The sequence below is a fragment of the Lepus europaeus genome, chromosome 4 (genome assembly GCF_033115175.1).
Source record: "Lepus europaeus isolate LE1 chromosome 4, mLepTim1.pri, whole genome shotgun sequence".
In the NCBI taxonomy this organism is placed as follows: Eukaryota; Metazoa; Chordata; class Mammalia; order Lagomorpha; family Leporidae; genus Lepus; species Lepus europaeus.
Window position 1 is genome coordinate 3,320,286 of NC_084830.1, and position 18,663 is coordinate 3,338,948.

General features: G+C 54.6%; 1 protein-coding gene across 2 annotated transcripts in view; it reads left to right on the forward strand.

Annotated features, from left to right (window-relative positions):
- The window catches only part of TRAPPC9 (trafficking protein particle complex subunit 9), a 579,880-nt gene that overhangs the window by 384,373 nt on the left and 176,844 nt on the right, over window positions 1–18,663 (forward strand). For both annotated transcript variants that reach the window (XM_062187950.1, XM_062187949.1), the window contains one exon: window positions 5,083–5,193. In XM_062187950.1, the coding sequence (XP_062043934.1) occupies window positions 5,083–5,193 (111 nt within the window). The remainder of the gene's footprint in view (window positions 1–5,082; window positions 5,194–18,663) is intronic.

Here is an 18,663-nt window from a genome sequence, read left to right on the forward strand (position 1 = left end):
GAAGGAGGTACCTTTCTCTGAAGGGAGGAGAGAACTTCCACTTTAACAATGACCCTGTCGGAATAAGATCGAAGTCAGCGAACTCAAAAGGCTTGCATAGCCTTGGCAACTCATGACTAGAGCCTAGGGATATTACTGACGCCATAAACAAGAGTGTCAAATTGTTAAGTCAACAACAAGAGTCACTGTGTACTTACTTCTCATGTGGGATGTGTCCTTAATGTGTTGTCCAATGTGAAGTAATGCTATAACCAGTACTGAAACAGTATTTTACACTTTGTGTTTCTGTGTAGGTGCAAACTGATGAAATCTTTACTTAGTATATACTAAATCGATCTTCTGTATATAAAGATAATTGAAAATGAATCTTGATGTGAATGGAATGGGAGAGGGAGCAGGAGATGGGAGGGGTGCGAGTAGGAGGGAAATTATGGGGTAGGGGAAGCCATTGTAATCCATAAACTGTACTTTGGAAATTTGTATTTACTAAATAAAAAAAAAACATTAAAAAAAAAAGAAGTGGAATTGTTCCGTCAGAGAGTTCTCAATTTACAGACTGGCCAGGTAGTCCCGATGTTCTCTGTGAAGGAGATGTGCCCATTCCCTGCCCACAGAGGGGAGAATTCCCGGTTCTTGCTGATGTGTGTTTTGGCCAACACTTGGAGCTGGAGCACTTTTAAAATGTTCCCAGTAGGTTTGGTGGGGAATGATATCTTAGGGTTTTCTCGCCCTTCCTCTGGCTGCTGGTTGGGTTGGGCTCTGCTCCTGTCAGCCCTTTGATGTACCCTGCTTAGTTGTCAGTCTGAACCCTTTGCTTGATTTTCTATCTGGTTGTTTCTCTCATTGATCTGTAAGAGGTCCCTATAAACTCAGGATTTCAGCCCTTTGTCAGGGTTGTGTATTGCAAACACCTTTTCATAGGTAGTCTGCCTTTGCTTTGGCTTCTGGAGGTTCTCTGTGCTGAAGTCCTTAATTGAATGTAGTCTGACATTTTAGTTTTTCTCTTTGTTTTCTGTGTGCCTGAACTCTCTCTTTAAAACTCTCTCTCTCTCTCTCTCTCTCTCTCACACACTCTCTCTCTCTCTCTCTCTCTCTCTTCCAGGGTCATGGACCCTTTACCTCTGTTTTCTTCTAAAGGTTTTTGCGTGTGGTCAGATACTTAATCTATCTGGAATCTTATATTTGTCATGGTGTGAGGTAGGGGTGTCACCTGCTGTCTGTCTGCAGAACCATTTTCCTGGTTATTCAGCAGACCCTCCGCGACATCCCCATCTCACCAGCCCCAGCCCCGCATGGCCCCTTTCTGCTTCTGGGCCCTGTTTCCTTTCATTCCCGTGTTTTTCTGTCACACCTTAGCTTACAGCTCTGTCCCTGGTCTCTTACCGGGAAGGCCAGATCCCTCCCACGGTCCGCTTCCTCAGTGTCCTGCCTGTTCCCGGCCCTTTGTCCTACATATACATTTTGGAATCAGCACCACAAGTTCACCAAAACCACAACTTATTGTTGAGTTACAGTGGATTTATGTAAATTTAGAAAATGGTCGCTGTAAAATACTAAGTCTTCCCATCTTTGACTATAAGCCATCTCTGCCTTTGTTTGACGTGAACCTTTATAATTTTCTACACAAATGGCTTTCATGTCTGTTTTGTTAGATTTAGTCCCATGTGCATTTTAGACTGCATTGCTCTCATAAATTTATGTTTTTAAAATTTTTTTTATCTTGTAACTTTTTAGTTGATATATAAGAATCCTGTTGGTTTTGCATGTCCTAACCTTTTGTTAAACAACCTTTTTGAACCTGGTCTTTCTCATCTTACAAAAAAAAAGCCTAAGACTTTTTTTAAAGATTTGTTTTACTTATTTGAAATATAGAATTACAGAGAGAGGTAGAGCCAGAGAGAGAGAGAGAGAAGTCTTCCATCTAATGATTCACTCCCCAGATGACCGCAACAGCCAGAGCTGAGCTGATCTGAAGCCGGGAGCCAGAAGCTTCTTCCAGGTCTCCCACATGGGTGCAGGGGCCCAAGGACCTGGGCCATCTTCCACTGCTCTCCCAGGCCATACATAGCAGAGAGCTGGATCAGAAGTGGAGCAGCCAAGACTAGAACTGGTGCCCACATGGGATGCCGGCGCTTCATGCTGGGGCTTTAACCCGCTGCACCACAGTGCCGGCCCCTGTTTTTATTTTTTTAACTCTCCTGGCCTTCCCAGCCCTCCTGCCTCCCAGAGGTGTGATTCTGTAACAGCAGAGGTCCTGTGTATCCTGCACGCTCACAGGCAGGAGGCACTCTGTGGAGCGCGGTTGGGTGGACTAGTTAATGAAACCCCTGTTCCTGGGCAGAGTCCCTACACCCAGGTCACTGTGCACAGGCCGCCTGAGCCCCTCTCCCAGCTTCACCCTGGACCCCCAAGGTCATCGTGCTCCTCACACTGCTGGTCCCATGCTGCGTTCTCTCCCTGACACCAGGCATAGTGTTCTGCCCTTTAAAGACTTGCTCTGAGCTCACCTCTTTCAGGAAGCTTTCTTGGACTTCCCCTTCGGAAAGACACATCTAGGAAACACAACCAGAACAATTAAAAGTTAACTGTGGGGCCAGCATCGTGGCACAGCAGGTTAAGGCAACACTGGCATTCTACAGGGGTGCTGGTTCAAGTCCTGGCTGCTCCACCTCTGATCCAGCTCTCTGCTGATGTGCCTGGGAAGGCAATGGAGGGCAGCCTGAGTCCTTGGACTCCTGCTCCCGCTGGGGAGACCCACACAGAGTTCCCGTTTCCTGTCTTTGGCCTGACCCAGCCCTGGCCGTTGTGACCATTTGGGGAGTGAACCAGCAGATGGAAGATATTGCTCTATCTGCCTTTCAAATAAATAAAATCTTTTTTTTTTTTTAGAAAAAGATAAACATTATGCCCAGGCAGACCGTAAGCCGTAAAGAAAAGCATCCAAAGTGCAGTGGAAAAATACACAGAGTAAATGAGGTTCTGGTGGGCAAAAAAGGCTACTGCTGCCTGCTGTCTGGAGAGGGAATTGGTGTATGAGTAACGGTAAGCAAGGGCCCACCGATACATCAAAACGTCAACGATCAGAGGAATGGGACTCTGGGTGGAGACCCCCGCTCTCAGACGGGGAGGCAGAGAAAGGAAGGAGCTCGCAGACCTATCACGCGGCGATGCTGTTCCCGCCATGCAGCCCTCCCGGCAGTCCAGTCTGTGAGTGAGAGCGACGTGAAGTTGAGTCTTTTATTCCTGGTCTCTTCAGTTTTCCTCCCCTGATCACTGTTTTGCGAGTTCTGCCTCCTGACGAGAGGTTTCATGAGGAAGGAATCCAGGAAGTCACGACGAAGGTGGGCCAGGTCTTCCTTCTCGGAAGCTCGTCCCCCGCGAGCTGACTGAGGAGGGCTTGGCAGGCAGCTGCCCAGCTGGGGAAAACTCCCCTGTGCGGAACCCCTGGGGCTGGCCCTCCACCAGGAGACCTGGGACCCGCCAGCGTGGGCGGGCCCCCGTGGACACAGGGAGCGCACGGATGCTGGACAGATGTGTGTGAGCACAGGGGTGTGTGTGCATGGGTGTTGGGCCTACACGTGTGTGCACAGGCCTGTGTGAACCCCTGTGCATCCCTGAACGGCACAGATGACAGCTGTGGCTCTGCAGTACAGACCATGGTGTCTCGTGGACGTGAAGGACTGAGTCTGAGTCCTGATCTCAGCCATCACCCAGCGCTCTCAGCCCCAGGGTGAAGGGGTCAGGAGGACCACCTGTTAGGGCTATCAGTGTGAAAGAGAAATCGGGCGGTGGCCCAGGCACAGGGCCGGTGTTGGGTGTCAGTCCCCTTGCCCTGTCCTTTGAGTTGACTTGTGTCCGCGACATGTAGACCCTTGCCTGCCCCTTTGGCATTTGCACTTGGCCACCCACATGCCTTCTGGCAGCCACACTGAGCTGGTAACAGCCCGGAGCACGGAGTCCCTCTGCCCCACTCCCCAGGAGGGACCATGGCTTCTGCTCTGTGGCCACCTCCTCTGTCCGTCCCCACCATGGCTGTGGCTGACCCACTGAGATCTGCAAGCACTCAGGGACAGTCTGCCCAGTGCTAGCTGTGACGCTTCCGATTTAGGATTCCGGGCTGATGGGGTTAGGCAAGGGCTCGTGGAACGGAAGGAAAGCCAGCCCGTGGTGACTGACAGGAACAAAATGCATGCTTCGGGGCTCTTGATGTTGCATGGGAGGCAGTGGGGGCTGCAGGGCTCTTGATGTTGCATGGGAGGTGGTGGGGGCTGCGGCAGCCGCTCCAGGCAGCATGTCATCCTCTGACCTCTCCTCCGCCCCCAACCCCGGCTGGTGGCGTTTGTCCTTGTCGTCTTCAAGCTTCCAGGGGTCTTGTTCCTGGAGCAGGAGGACGGGGAGTGGGAGAGGCTGAAGGGTAATGGCTTCCGCTCAAGGCGCTGTGTACTTGGGATGGATGGTGCTGCCGGGGGTGGTGGGAATGGAAGTCTTTTCTGTTGCACCTGTGCAGTGCAGGAAGCAGGTGTAGACGTAGCAGATGGTGGGGAGTAGCCTGTGGTGTCTGCTGCAATTGTAGGGGAGCCGGGGGAGCCCCAGGGTCAGGCACCCGGGGACGGCGTGTGCACAAGCAACGGCAGTGCAGTTCTTGGGGTTCCCGCCCCTAACAGCTCTCGTGGTACCTGGTAGCTGAAGGGATTCTGACTCAGCATTTATCGAGCGCCACTGGAATCAGGTGTTTCCCACGTATGCTATATGAGAGCCAGGTGTCCTGGTCCCGCTCACAGGCAGAGGCTTGGAGGACTTGAGTTCCCAGCCAAGGTCACATCTTCGGAGAGTGCAGCTGAGCTGTGAACACTCATCCCCAGGACCAGGGAAGACTGATGCCCAAAGCCCCTTTATCGTCCATAGTTGGTTCAGACCGAGCCTCAGTACCTCACCGTGTCCAGGGCCTCTGGGGTGTTGACAGGGCCACCTGGGCTCAGCCTCAGGGAGTGGACAGTCTTTGGGGAGGGGTAAGGCATGGCAGGGGTCCATGGCCGTCTGAGGGTCTGAATGGTCTGAATTCTCATCTGTCTTCCACCACAGCACCCGACAGTGCCACCTGCTCTTGGATGTCTTCAACTCCACGGAGCAGGAGCTGACGGTTAGTGCCAGGAGCAATGAGGAGCTCGTCCTGCGTGCCGGCGAGTGCCAGCGGTGAGTATCCTGTAGTCCCCTGGCCCACCCTGGCCGGGCTTCCTGTTGGACGTCCTTCATCTGCTTGGGGGAGGGGCAGCGGGGAGAACCTGGCCTCTGGGACCGCCGAGCTCAGCCAGTGCTGGCACTGGTTGGAAGCTGTGGTGGTGGTTCCTGAGGTTCAGCGCCAGAGTCCAGGGTGGCTTTGAGTCAGAGCCAGGCATGGGAGGTGGTGGCATGTGCCGGCCTGGGCTGAGGCGCTGAGGCCTCTCGGCTTCTAAATTCTGAAGGAAGTGGTTTCTGGAAGTATTTGCTGTTGACTCGGCAACTGTGGTCAGGCTCAAGCTCCTTTGGGAGTCAATGCTGTAGAGAGATGGGCCCGGCTGAGACCGTGGGAGAGGGATGCTGCTGCAGGCCCTGTGTGCAGGGCAGTGAGAGGGACCAGCGAATCCAGGCCTGGTCAGGCTCAAGCTCCTTTGGGGAGTCAATGCTGCAGAGAGATGAGCCCGGATGAGACCCGTGGGAGAGGGATACTGCTGCAGGCCCTGTGTGCAGGCAGTGAGAGGGACCAGCGAATCCAGGCCTGGTCAGGCTCAAGCTCCTTTGGGGAGTCAATGCTGCAGAGAGATGGGCCTGGCTGAGACCGTGGGAGAGGGATACTGCTGCAGGCCCTGTGTGCAGGGCAGTGAGAGGGACCAGCGAATCCAGGCCTGGTCAGGCTCTGGAGCTTCCCTGATCCAGCAGAGGTCCATGTGCGTGAGGGGAGGTGAGAGCCGGCCGGCGGCAAGGCGGGAGCCCTGGGCGTGTCCCTGGGGCAGGGAAGACCCAGAGCCCCTTGCCCCTCGGCCTCTCTGCACACCGGGCGGCCTTGGGTGTATGTACTCATGAGTGGGATTATGGATGGACTAGTATGTTTTACTTTTAACCACCACATACTGCAAACATGTAGAAAATAATTTAGAAACTAGCACACCGCGTCCTAGAATAAACACTTTGCTCTCTTTACTCCAGGTCTATTTCTCTTTGCTTCTCTGTCTCTCTCTTTCCTCTCTTTTGTTTTAAGAAAATGAAATAGTTGAAGAAATCACTAACTTACATTCTCCATCAACAAAGAAATGCCAGTCCAAACCTGAGTGTGACGCCATGACACGCGCATCAGACTAAAAATGAAAAAGCACAGCCGCCAGCGGCAGCGAGGGTGGGAAGCCCCTGGGACCCTCAGGCCCTGCTGGTGGGGACGTGAACTGGTGCAATGGCTGTGAAAAGCGGGCTTGCACTTTCTTGTAAAACTAAACACACTTCCCCTTCACCCTGCCGCTCCAACCCTACGTTTATTCAAGAAGCCACAAAAGACCTGAGCTAGAACGTTCCTAGCCAGACAGCACAGGGCTCCCAGGTGTCCATCGTGGGAGAATGGATAAGCGCTGGTTGTATTTCCCACCCATGGATCAGCCTGGGGCAAGAACGGGGAGCAGATGACCCACACAGCCCGCAAGCAGCCCGCACACAGCTCACGGCTGTCGTGCTGAGGGCTATGCCGTGTGATTCCATTAATGTAAAAGTCCTAGCAAAGCCTAACCAGACAGTCGAGGCCTCCGGAGAGGGCCAGGAAAGGGTTTGATTGAGAAAGGGCTTATGGTAATTTTCTAGGTCACAGTCCTGTGGTTTTAACTCCACGGGAGTTTGGGTCACACAAGGCTACACATTTGTTGAAACTCAGGATATGTTCACATGTGATGTATGCATTTCACTGTCAATTGTACATCAAGAGAAAAAGCTGTAAACAGAAGTTGAGCTCCAGTTAATGATAGGCACGCTGCAGGCTGTGCATGATAGCAGCAGGGTTTGAAATGCACAAAAACACAGCCAGATTAATGGCCAGGCAGAGGGGCGAGCAGGTGACAAGCGAGGAGCTGCAGCAGGTGTGGGGCTGTGCCAGCCGGAGCGTCTCCCGGTGTTCGTGCTGGGCGGGAACAGGGGTTCGTTTCTCTCTGAGTTACTCTGCCGATTTTCATGAGAAAATACTGGGAAATATGAGAGGAGCAGCACATTGCTGATGTCTGCCTCCTGCCCAGCCACTGCTGTCTTCTGTCCCCTCCCCCTGGGGATAGATTTTGTCTGGGAGGTGATGCTGCTGGCACGCTCGTATTTGACTATTGTCATTGTGCACACTCACATCCACATCCACCACCAAACGTCTTTTTTTTTTTTTTGAGAGTTGTATCTCTTTACTGACATAAGTGGCCCCATATATACGTGCTTTTAAAACTTAAAATCAGCTCTATACTTTGGAGCTAATCATAAATCTGATCCCCTCATTTTGGCTGTTATTAATATTTCATTGTGTAAATAGGCCACTTGTTTCATTTCCATGCTAATGTACTGCTGTGGGGCAGTTTCCAGGGCGTTCATATTTAACGTGATTGTTGTCAGTACCGTCCACAGCTGGAAGGCAGGCCCTGCCGCCCTCCAGCACGGCCTGGCTGGCCTGGGAGTCAGATGCACCAGGTCCAGTGACTCTGGTCTTCCTTTGAGAGGATCCAGGAAACACGGCCTCCCCAGGCCCTCGCTGTCCTCCCTGTGTGCAGTGTGCAGGCCTGTGGGAGCTCCAGGACTCTCCCGTGTGTGTGCTGTGGGGCCTGTTGGGCCCCCGAGGGCTGTGACATGCCCAGTTGGTGTCTGGGTGGCAGCCCGTGCTGCTCCCACAGTTGTGTGGGGATCTGTGTTGCCCCACCCCGGTCTTGTTCTTCCTGTGGGGATGCTTTGATGTGGCCTGGAGTCCCAGAGGACACTGTCTGGCTTTCTGATGGCACCGAATACAAAACACTCCTGAGAAATTAGAGCTGGCCAGGCTCGCTCTGTGTCGGAAGCCTGACTCGCTCTGGCCATGGGAGGCTGGGTGATATTAACAGCCCCAGTCTCGAATACTTGCAATTTTGTTTTGTGCTCCGGGCTCCTTCATTATTAAGCTTTTTGCTTAAATTCTCATTTCTGAAATCTCCTAACTCACATATTCTTTTATTCTTTCATGAAATATTCATTCAATAAATATTGATACTTGGAGAGCCTGCTGTGTGGCAAGCCCTGCGTCAGGCCCTGGGAGTGATAAGATGAATAAATAAAGACCCCTCCCTCAGGGGAGCGGCGGCGTGGTGTGACACACAGGGAAGCCGGCCGGGGCCCTGGCTTTTCTGCCCGACATGGGCCCCTGGCTGTGACGACTGGGGCAGAGCGTGTGGGCCACGCAGGGCCAAGCAGAGGGGCATTTCTCCGGGAGTCGTCTTTGGCACTTTGCCGCTAACCCGTGGAGATGCCGCCCGAGTCCCCGTTGTGAGGCTGGAGGCCCAGCATGAGGGAGCCCTTCCTTCCTTCTCCCAGTTTAGTGGGACGCACAGCTGTCTGGGGCTCCTGGAGCAGCTCAGGTGGAGGAGGTGGAGGTAGTCGGACCTTTCGCCTGGGAAGCGTCTTACAGGCCCTGCCTTCGACACGGTCCTCTAATACCCTAGCTTGGTCCCGCTGTGCTCTGCTACTTCGCAGAATCCTGCGTTCTCCATTGGCCCCATGGTGGGGCAGCCCTGCTGCTCCTCAGGTGCCAAAGACAGGTTCCCTGACCTGGTGGTCACCCCTGCTGCGGGCTGGTCTTGGGGTCCTGCATCATCTCTACCAGCGGCACTGGTGGGCGATGCTCTCGCTGCCTGAAGGAAGCAGCAGGTGCGCAGTGCTTTCTTCTGGAGCGTGCGCAGCCTTTCCTCAGAGACGCCGTCTAACAATGAGCATGGGTAAGCTGCCCCTCCCAGGCCTTCGGCGCCCTGGGAAGGCCCCTGTCCCAGCTGGCGGCGTACCACTCCCTCTGGGAGAGAAAGCTGGGCTCACTTCACCCAGCACCCGGCCCTGGAGGGAGGGCAGAGTCCCTGCGGCCTGGGGCAGGGGTGGCGGCAGGGATGGGAGTGTGTTGGGAAGCTGGGGCATCTCCCATGTGAAATCTCACTCAGGCCTCACAGAATCCTCCTGTGGGAGGTTTTGTACTCATTTTCCAGAAAAGCAAACTGAATAAAATGATCAAAGTCACTTAGCGGGAACCCATCTGTCAGCTGCCAAAGGCTGTGCTCCTGCCGGGTCGGCACTGTGGGGAGGCCACGCTCCCGCTAAGCGGGCCTGGCACAGAGCGGGATGCTCTGGCAGGAGGGGCATGTCCTCCTCACTCGGCTCTGAGCAGGCTCCGGGCGCTGTGTTTGGCGTGGGGAAGCCTCACGTCAGCCCGCAGAAGAGAAGGTGGGCAGAGGCAGGCAGACGGCTTGCAGTGTCCCGTGACTGGTTCAGCAGGGGCTTCCCCGGTGTCTGCCGGGCGCCCAGCCGTGCTGGGAGGGCCCTGGGTGAGCCTTCTTGCTGCTGTCTGGAAGCAGAGCACCCAACAGGCCATGGTTGTGTGGAGTGAGAAGGCGCCCGCCCAGGCTGGAGGTTCTGGGAGGGCGGCTCGGGAGGCTTCCTGGAGGAAGTGGTATCAGCAGGGAGAGTGTCCGAGTCCACTTCAGCTCATCAGCAGACAGCGATGGCTCCCGGCGCTGCAGGTTGGGTGTCCACGATCCAGGCTGCATCAGGGTGCGTGTCTGGGGTGGGCCCACTTCCTGGGTGGCTGCTTCTTCCTACAGATCTTCACTTGGCAGAGGGAGGGCCTCTGGGGCCTCTTTGTGATGAAAACTGATCCCATTCCAGAGGACTCTGCTACTATGACCTAATCACCCCCTCACATCACCACCTCCTGTGACTGTCACCTCTGGGATTTGGACTCCTACAGATGAATTGTGGGGACCACGTTCAAGAGCACAGTATTCTTCCATTGGCCCTCTTCCCATATGCAAAATACGTTCACACCTCCCCAGCATGCCCCAAAGTCATGGCTCATTCTAACATCAGCTCATGGCCTCACCCAAACACCCAAGTCACTGTGACTTGACGTTAGCAAGGTCAAGTCCACGCTGGAGTCTGTGCTTGCTAAATACCATGTGGGACAGGTGTAGGATGTTCCCAGTATGAAAGGGACAACAGGAACGGAGTTACCAGTCCCAGGCAAGTCCAAAACCCAACAGGGCAAATGAACATCGAACCTTGAGGCTCAACGATTCTCTTCTTTGGCTCGCTCTGCCTTCCAGGCATGCTGGGGCAGGAGTCCCAGCTTCTGGACACACTGGGACGATGACCCTACACTTTTGCCAGGCAGGGGTTCTCTCCCACGGATTTGGGTGGCTGCACCCTGAGGCAGCCCTCTGTCTGTGGTCCCCTGGCTGAGAAGCCTGCACTGGTGGCTCCTTCGGCATAGCTGTGAAGGAGGCTGTCTGGTCTCAGTGGAACTCTCGCACCTGTGACGGGACGTGCCATCCTGAGGTTTCGGAATTGCCTTGGAGAACAGGTCCCGGCCTCTGTTTCCGTGGCTTACTAACCCTATCAGGCGGTCACTTGGCCACACCCTCCGTGTTCTCACCTGAGCTGGCGCTTCCATTTTTCTTTCCTTTTTCTTTCCTTTTTTCCTTGTTCCCTTCCTTTCCTCCCTCCCTCCCTTCCTCCCTCCCTCCCTCCCTTCCTCCCTCCCTCCTTCCCTCCCTTTCTTTTTTTTGAATTTTGAAGTAAAGTTAAATGAAGAAGAGGACACCTGCTGGACCAAGCAGGCGCCCAGAGGAGAGCTGACTGCCGGTTTCGATGTGGAATGCCAGAATGCTCCAGGGTTTGAGTTCTGTTTCCTCATAGACAGTCCCGCCTTGACATCACGTCTCTCCTCTCTGAGTTTGCCACCAGCAGTCAAGAGAAACCAGGCTGCACCTTCCACATCTGGCTTAGATATTTCCTCTGCCAAATACCGAGTCACGTAGCTCACAAGGTCTACCTTCCAGAAGGTTCCAGTCAGCCAAGGTCTTTGGCACTGGGCGAGGATGTCCTTCCTTACGCTGTCTGACACCATGCTCTCCTCTGCCATCCCATCTGGGTTTCCATTAATGATGTGTTTGGGAGAACGTGATGCGCTCTCCTAGAAGACCCAGACCCTCCCTGCAGAGTTCCTATCTCTGGTCCTCACCAGGGCTGCCCTTAGCTGCTCACGGCAGTGCCAGCTTTCCCTCGGAAACTCCTCCCCCAGCCTCTGCCCATATGCTGTGCAGAGCTGCTTCTGCAGCGTCAGGGGTCTGTCACAGGTGCTTCCACTCTCAGCACCAACGACCTGTGCGAGTCCACCTGGGCTGGGAGTAACAGAAGTTGACTTCTCTGTTGTGGAGGTTAGAAGTCCCAGTGAAGGTGCTGGCTGGTTTGGTGCGTGGTCAAGGCCTACCCTCTGGCTCGGAGATGGTACCTTCTTGCTTTGTCCTCCATGATGGAAGGGGCAGGGGTCTTTCTTGGGCTTCTTGTATGAGGATGGCACTAATCCCATTGGAGGGGGCTCCACCCTCGGGATGATTTGACTTTCCAAAGGTCTCCCCCCCGCTTGGGCCTTGTGGTTCCAATGTAGGAATCGGGGGTGGGGTAGGGATGGGCACAAATATTCAGTCCATAGGAGAGCATGGCACATGAGTAGGAGTTAGCCAGGGCTTGAGAGGGCAGCACAGGCAGGAGACACAGCATAGTGTGGAAAGGTGCATGTGCAGTTATGTGTGGTGCGTGCGTGTGTGCAGGTCTGTGTGTGTGCAGGTGTGGGAGTACTTGTGGGGTGTGTGTGTGCATGTGTGCAGGTCTGTGTGGGTGCAGGTCTCTGTGTGTGCAGGTATGGGAGTACGTGTGGGGTGTGTGTGTGCAGGTGTGGAGGTGTATGTGTGTGCAGGTATGGGAGTACGTGTGGGGTGTGTGTGTGCAGGTGTGCAGGTGTATGTGTGTGCAGGTATGGGAGTACGTGTGGGGTGTGTGTGTGCAGGTGTGCAGGTGTATGTGTGTGCAGGTATGGGAGTATGTGTGGGGTGTGTGTGTGCATGTGTGCAGGTCTGTGTGGGTGCAGGTCTGTGTGTGTGCAGGTATGGGAGTACGTGTGGGGTGTGTGTGTGCATGTGTGCAGGTCTGTGTGTGTACAGGTATGGGAGCACTTGTGGGGTGTGTGCAGGTATGGGAGTATGTGTGGGGTGTGTGTGTGCAGGTTTGCAGGTGTATGTGTGTGCAGGTGTGGGAGTACGTGTGGGGTGTGTGTGCATGTGTGCAGGTCTGTGTGTGTGTGCAGGTATGGGAGTACGTGTGGGGTGTGTGCGCATGTGTGGAGGTCTGTGTATGTGCAGGTATGGGAGTATGTGTGGGGTGTGTGTGTGCAGGTGTGCAGGTGTATGTGTGTGCAGGTGTGGGAGTACGTGTGGGGTGTGTGCGTGCATGTGTGCAGGTCTGTGTGGGTGCAGGTCTGTGTGTGTGCAGGTATGGGAATACGTGTGGGGTGTGTGGGTGCAGGTCTGTGTGTGTGCAGGTATGGGAGTACGTGTGGGGTGTGTGTGCGCATGTGTGGAGGTCTGTGTATGTGCAGGTGTGGGAGTACATGTGGGGTGTGTGCACATGTGTGCAGGTCTGTGTATGTGCAGGTATGGGAGTACATGTGGGGTGTGTGTGTGCATGTGTGCAGATCTGTGTGTGTGTGCAGGTATGGGAGTACGTGTGGGGTGTGTGTGTGCAGGTGTATGTATGTGCAGGTATGGGAATACGTGTGGGGTGTGTGTGTGCATGTGTGCAGGTCTGTGTATGTGCAGGTATGGGAGTACGTGTTTGGTGTGTGCGCATGTGTGGAGGTCTGTGTATGTGCAGGTATGGGAGTACGTGTCGGGTGTGTGCGCATGTGTGGAGGTCTGTGTATGTGCAGGTATGGGAGTACGTGTGGGGTGTGTGTGCGCATGTGTGCAGGTCTGTGTGTGCAGGTATGGGAGTACGTGTGGGGTGTGTGTGTGCAGGTTTGCAGGTGTATGTGTGTGCAGGTGTGGGAGTACGTGTGGGGTGTGTGTGTGCATGTGTGCAGGTCTGTGTGGGTGCAGGTCTGTGTGTGTGCAGGTATGGGAATACGTGTGGGGTGTGTGTGTGCAGGTCTGTGTGTGTGCAGGTATGGGAGTACGTGTGGGGTGTGTGTGTGCATGTGTGCAGGTCTGTGTATGTACAGGTATGGGAGTACATGTGGGGTGTATGTGTGCATGTGTGCAGGTCTGTGTATGTGCAGGTATGGGGGTACGTGTGGGGTGTGTGTGTGTGCAGGTCTGTGTGTGTGCAGGTATGGGAGTACATGTGGGGTGTGTGTGTGCATGTGTGCAGGTCTGTGTATGTGCAGGTATGGGAGTACGTGTGGGGTGTGTGTGTGCAGGTATATGTATGTGCAGGTATGGGAGTATGTGTGGGGTGTGTGTGTGCATGTGTGCAGGTCTGTGTGTGCAGGTATGGGAGTATGTGTGGGGTGTGTGTGCGCATGTGTGCAGGTCTGTGTATGTACAGGTATGGGAGTACATGTGGGGTGTATGTGTGCATGTGTGCAGGTCTGTGTATGTGCAGGTATGGGGGTACGTGTGGGGTGTGTGTGTGCAGGTCTGTGTGTGTGCAGGTATGGGAGTACGTGTGGGGTGTGTGTGTGCATGTGTGCAGGTCTGTGTATGTGCAGGTATGGGAGTACGTGTGGGGTGTGTGTGTGCAGGTATATGTATGTGCAGGTATGGGAGTATGTGTGGGGTGTGTGTGTGCATGTGTGCAGGTCTGTGTGTGCAGGTATGGGAGTATGTGTGGGGTGTGTGTGTGCATGTGTGCAGGTCTGTGTATGTGCAGGTATGGGAGTACGTGTGGGGTGTGTGTGTGCATGTGTGCAGGTCTGTGTATGTGCAGGTATGGGAGTACGTGTGGGGTGTGTGTGCATGTGTGCAGGTCTGTGTATGTGCAGGTATGGGAGTACGTGTGGGGGTGTGTGTGCGCATGTGTGCAGGTGTATGTGTGTGCAGGCACGTTGTGGCTCAAATGAAAGCGTTGTTCAGAGAATGAATGTGTAGGTCTTTTGAAATTAGAAAATGCTCTCATAACCTACTTCCCACAGGGACTTTCTTAATCTTTTAATTTGAAAAGTGACAGTTAAACAGGCCGGTGAGAAAGTCTTCCACGTCTGACCCCTTCTGGAGAAGGCCCTTTGGGAATGAGTGACTCACGTCTGCGCCCACGAGGGCCCGTGACCCGCCATGCGTCAGCTCTGTGATCGGGGCCATTCGCTAACCGTGCTCTTGTGGGGCGCGACTTGTGGTGCCCGCCAGGACTGACCCGCATTTCCTTGGCCCACCCTTCCGTCTCAGTGCCACCAGCAGTGGCAGCTTTGATTTTTATCCCAGGGTGGTCTCAGTAAGGCACCACTTTCACAGGCTCAGTGCCTTTGATTCTCACTGGACCTCTGCAGGGGGTGGGCCTTGCACCCTTTAGTCCCAGGGAGCCAGGAGCTGCGGTCACCTGGAGCTGGAAGGCGGCTGCTGAGCGCCCGAGGCCACAGAACTGGGCGCTCCTCATCCAAGGTGACTGGCAGCAGCGGAAGGCTTTTCCGAGAGATGGCATGAACTCAAGAAAAATGGTGTTGCCAGCAGCAAACTTAGTGGAAAATTAAGATATGATAATTACTGTGCTTCTTTGGCTTAATTATCAAGCCATTAAAATTGAATTTTGTGATAACTCTCACTTAGGCATAAATCTCTTTATGACGTATGGTAATGCACGTTATCTCATTCCATGCTTCGGGGTCCCTGGTTTTGTGCCCCCACGGTGGTGGTGGAGACACCGAGATCTCGGCAGCAGGCCCGGGACTGAGTGCCGGGGGTCTGAGTCAGTCCCGGGTACTGCAGCTGGGCCCGGAGGGGCCTCAGAGGTGATTCCACAGCTGGGGACCCCGCGGCTGTGGTTTCCGGGGGTCTAGCCCACACTCAAGAGAACCGGCTGCACCCTCAGTGTCTCTGCTTCTCCCCAGAGCCTCGTGAGGGATCCAGGGACCCATAATCCTTCTACTCCCTCACTTACGACATTTTACATTTCTGCATCCCCTGGCCCAGGCTTCCCTTCTGCCGCCTCTCTGAGTTCGTTCGTAGACTTTTTGGGGATTTCCCGTGTCTCCTGCTGTTTGATCGGAAAGGAAAGTGGGAGAGTCCTTCAGGAAACAAGGAGAGACCATCTTGGGCTGGTGTGGAGGTGCAGCTGATAAAGCCGCCACCTGCAGTGCCCGCATCCCACATGGGCACCGGTTCCAGTCCTGGCTGCAGCCTGCTAATGCACCTGGGAAGGCAGCAGAAGGTGGCCCAGGTATTGGGGCCCCTGCGCCCAGTGGGAGACCTGGATGAAGCTCCTGGCTCCTGGTTATAGCCTGGCCCAGTCCTGGCCATTGGGGCCATTTGGATAGTGAGCTGGGGGATGGAAGATCTCTATTTCTCTCTCCCTCTCTCCTCCTCTCCTCCTCTCTCTCCCTCTCTCTCTCTCTCCCTCTCTCTCTCTCTCTCCCTCTCTCCCTCTCTCCCTCTCTCTTTCCCTCTCTCTCTCTCCCTCTCTCTCTCCCTCCCTCTCTCCCCCTCTCTCCTCCTCCCTCCCCCTCTCTCCTCCTCTCTCTCCCTCTTTCCCTCTCTCTCCCTCTCTCACCTTCTCTCTCCCTCCCTCTCTTGCCCTCCCTCCCTCTCCCTCTCTTTCTCTCTAACTGTGGCTTTCAAATAAATAAATTTCTTATAAAAGGAAGCATCTTGATGTGGTCTGGCCTTGACTGGTTGTGGGGAAAACCGAGGCTCCTTTCAGTTGGCAAGAACTTGGCACAGGGTCCTTGAACCCCAAGGCTCCCAGTCCCCTTCCCGGAGCTGGCCCTGCACCCTAGACTGTCCCCCTGCTCATTAGCGGTTCTTAAAGCTTTCCTGGTGGAAGCCCAGATGGCCTGGGATCAATAGGTGCCTCACAATGATTAATAGGCAGAAAGGAGAGACGGCAGAGCTCAGCCGAGAGCACCAATTTGATTAGCCAGGTTCAATACTGTGGAAGGCGCGGTGGTTTGCTGACTCAGACAGGAGAAATTCTTTCCTTTTTGTGAGCAAAGAAAAATACGACGACTTGCTTGGTCTCTGCAGTCCGTGCTGCCTTTCGTTCCTCCGAGATCGTGGGCGTGAGAGGGGCTCCTGCAGCAGGGGCATGCCTGGCCTGAAGGTCGGGAGGCACCCAAGGGCTGGCCCCTGCTGCCACCTGTGGGCCCACTTGTCCACTCTTCAGCTCCTTTCCAAGCCATAAGCTGGCTCACCTGTCTTAGGCAGCTCACCTGGCCTTGTTAAGCTCCCAAGGGCTTTGAACCAAATGGGGACGATAAGCCCCGTGGTTGTGCTCAGTGGCAGAGGTAACCCATGTTGAGCGCTCACCCCTGGGCTGTGCCCTCACGGAGGTCTGTGCAGGTGCCACGGCTGGAGCACGGCACAGCCTGCAGGGAGGGTGCTCTTCTGCACACGTGTGGCTGCTGGTGGCCTCACTGGCCTGGCTGCTCGGTGCCATCGAAGTGCAGGCAGGAAGTCCTCTTCTCTCTGGCAGTGTGAGAAGCCACAGAACCACTCCCCAGGGAGCCCTTCATGTGGCGAGTCAGGTGGCGCCGTCGTGTGGGTAGCTGAACTCGTGGAAGGTGGCTGGGAGCAGAGCTGCGGGCCCAGCACAGTCCCACGGCTGGACCCCTGTGTAAGGGGATGTGAAGGTGCCACGTGGCTGGGTGTGCTGCAGGAAGAATCACAGGCAGACCGCAGGCCCTCTGGGCACACCGGGAAGCCGAAGCAGAGAGCAGAAGTGTGACCTACAGAGGCCCTGCTTCTGCAAGGAGTGTGTAGTGCTGGCAGCGGCTGCAGAACTGCACCCAGCCAAACCTGTTTGCTTCCTTCCCACGCTGTCTCCAGCTTGCCGTGCCTCTCCTCTTCCCTCCCTCCCTTCTTCAAGATTGATTGATTGATTTGAAAGGCAGAGTTACATTTAGAGAGAGAGAGGGAGAGATCGTCCATCTGTTGGTTCACTCCTCAAATGGCTGCAAAGACCAGGGCTGGGCCAGGCCCAGGAGCTTCATCCAGGTCTCCCACATGAGTGCAGGGCCCCAAGGACCTGGGCTAGCTTCTTATTTCCTAGGTGCATTTGCAGGGAGCTTGTTCATAAGTGGAGCAGCTGTGCCTTGTAGTAGCACCTGTATGGGATGCTGGCATTGCATGTTCTGGCTTAACCCACTGTGCCGCCATCCCGGCCCCATGGTTGGGTTTTTCTGTCTGGCCTCTCTGCTGCTGTGAGACTCAAAGCTCTTACTCCTTGCTGCATCTTGTAATTGCCTGGGGATCCTTCCAAAATGTGATGGCCCACTTTCATCCCTGACAGCACTGAGATTTCACTGGTAGTGTGCAACTCGGGCCACAGGTTGTGTAACGCTCCCACGTTGATGCACGTGCAGCAGCGCGTGGCACGGCCATGCCACACTCAGCTGCTCGTGCCCTCTGAGGCAGCAGTTGTGTCCTGTGCCCTTTCCTGCCTAGGCCACCTGTCTAGCACCTCAGCACCCAAGCCACGGGGCTTGCGGCTGGCAGCATGGTGTGCACATGCGAGCTTCTGTTGTGCACCGTGGTGCTCCAGACCTTGTACCGAGATCTCAGGTGTACACAGAAGGTGCCGTGATGGTGTCACAGACCCCCAGGTTCCTGGTATGCAGCTCCTGCTTGCCCATCCCTCCTCTACCCTATTCCCATTTCCTGTGTCGTTTTGAAGCAGAACCAAGATTTCATTTTATTTCTTCTGTAACTATTTGAATATTTAATGCTGGAACTCATTTTTAAAAAACCACGAAACCATGCTATCTCCTGAAACTAACAGTTTCTCACTATCAGCAACAATCCAGCCAGTGTTCCAGTTGCCAAACATCTAGATGTTTGTTATCTCTTATAACGTTTGTTTGAATCAGGATTCCAGACACTGTCATATTGCAAATCCGTTTTTAATGGGCAGGGTTTTGGCTCGTCTCTCTTTCTCTCATAGGTTTCTCATGGAACAAACCGGGTCCTCTGCCCTGGGGATTTGCCATTTCGTGCTCGTGGTGGCATGTGCCTTTTCTCTCTGGCTTCTTTCTTTTCTCTTATTCCATATTAAATTAGTAGTAGGGTCCAGAGGCTTGAGAACACCTGGTGATTGTTCGTGCCAGGCTCCATCAGGGATGCCACGTGAGTCTCCCTCGCGAGGGACAGGGGCTTGCTTCACACTGCTGGGATGGAGCCGTTGGATTGGATCGCTCCCCTTCCCTAACCCCACATGCCTAGCATGGAATCCTCATGCCACCTGCACACATTCCTCCCCAGTGCCTGTGGCAACATTCAGAAATCCTTTAACTCTTCCCTGCCTCGGCTGAAAACAGAACACAAAAGCGTTTTTCCACCTGAGGTTTGGAAACGGTCAGAGATGCGGGGGCATTTCCTGCGTGCTGTCAGCAGTAAAGCCTCACCCTCCTCGGGTAACGCGGGCTCCTCAGCTGCCCGGGGAGAGAGACCTGGCCCGGCCGGACCG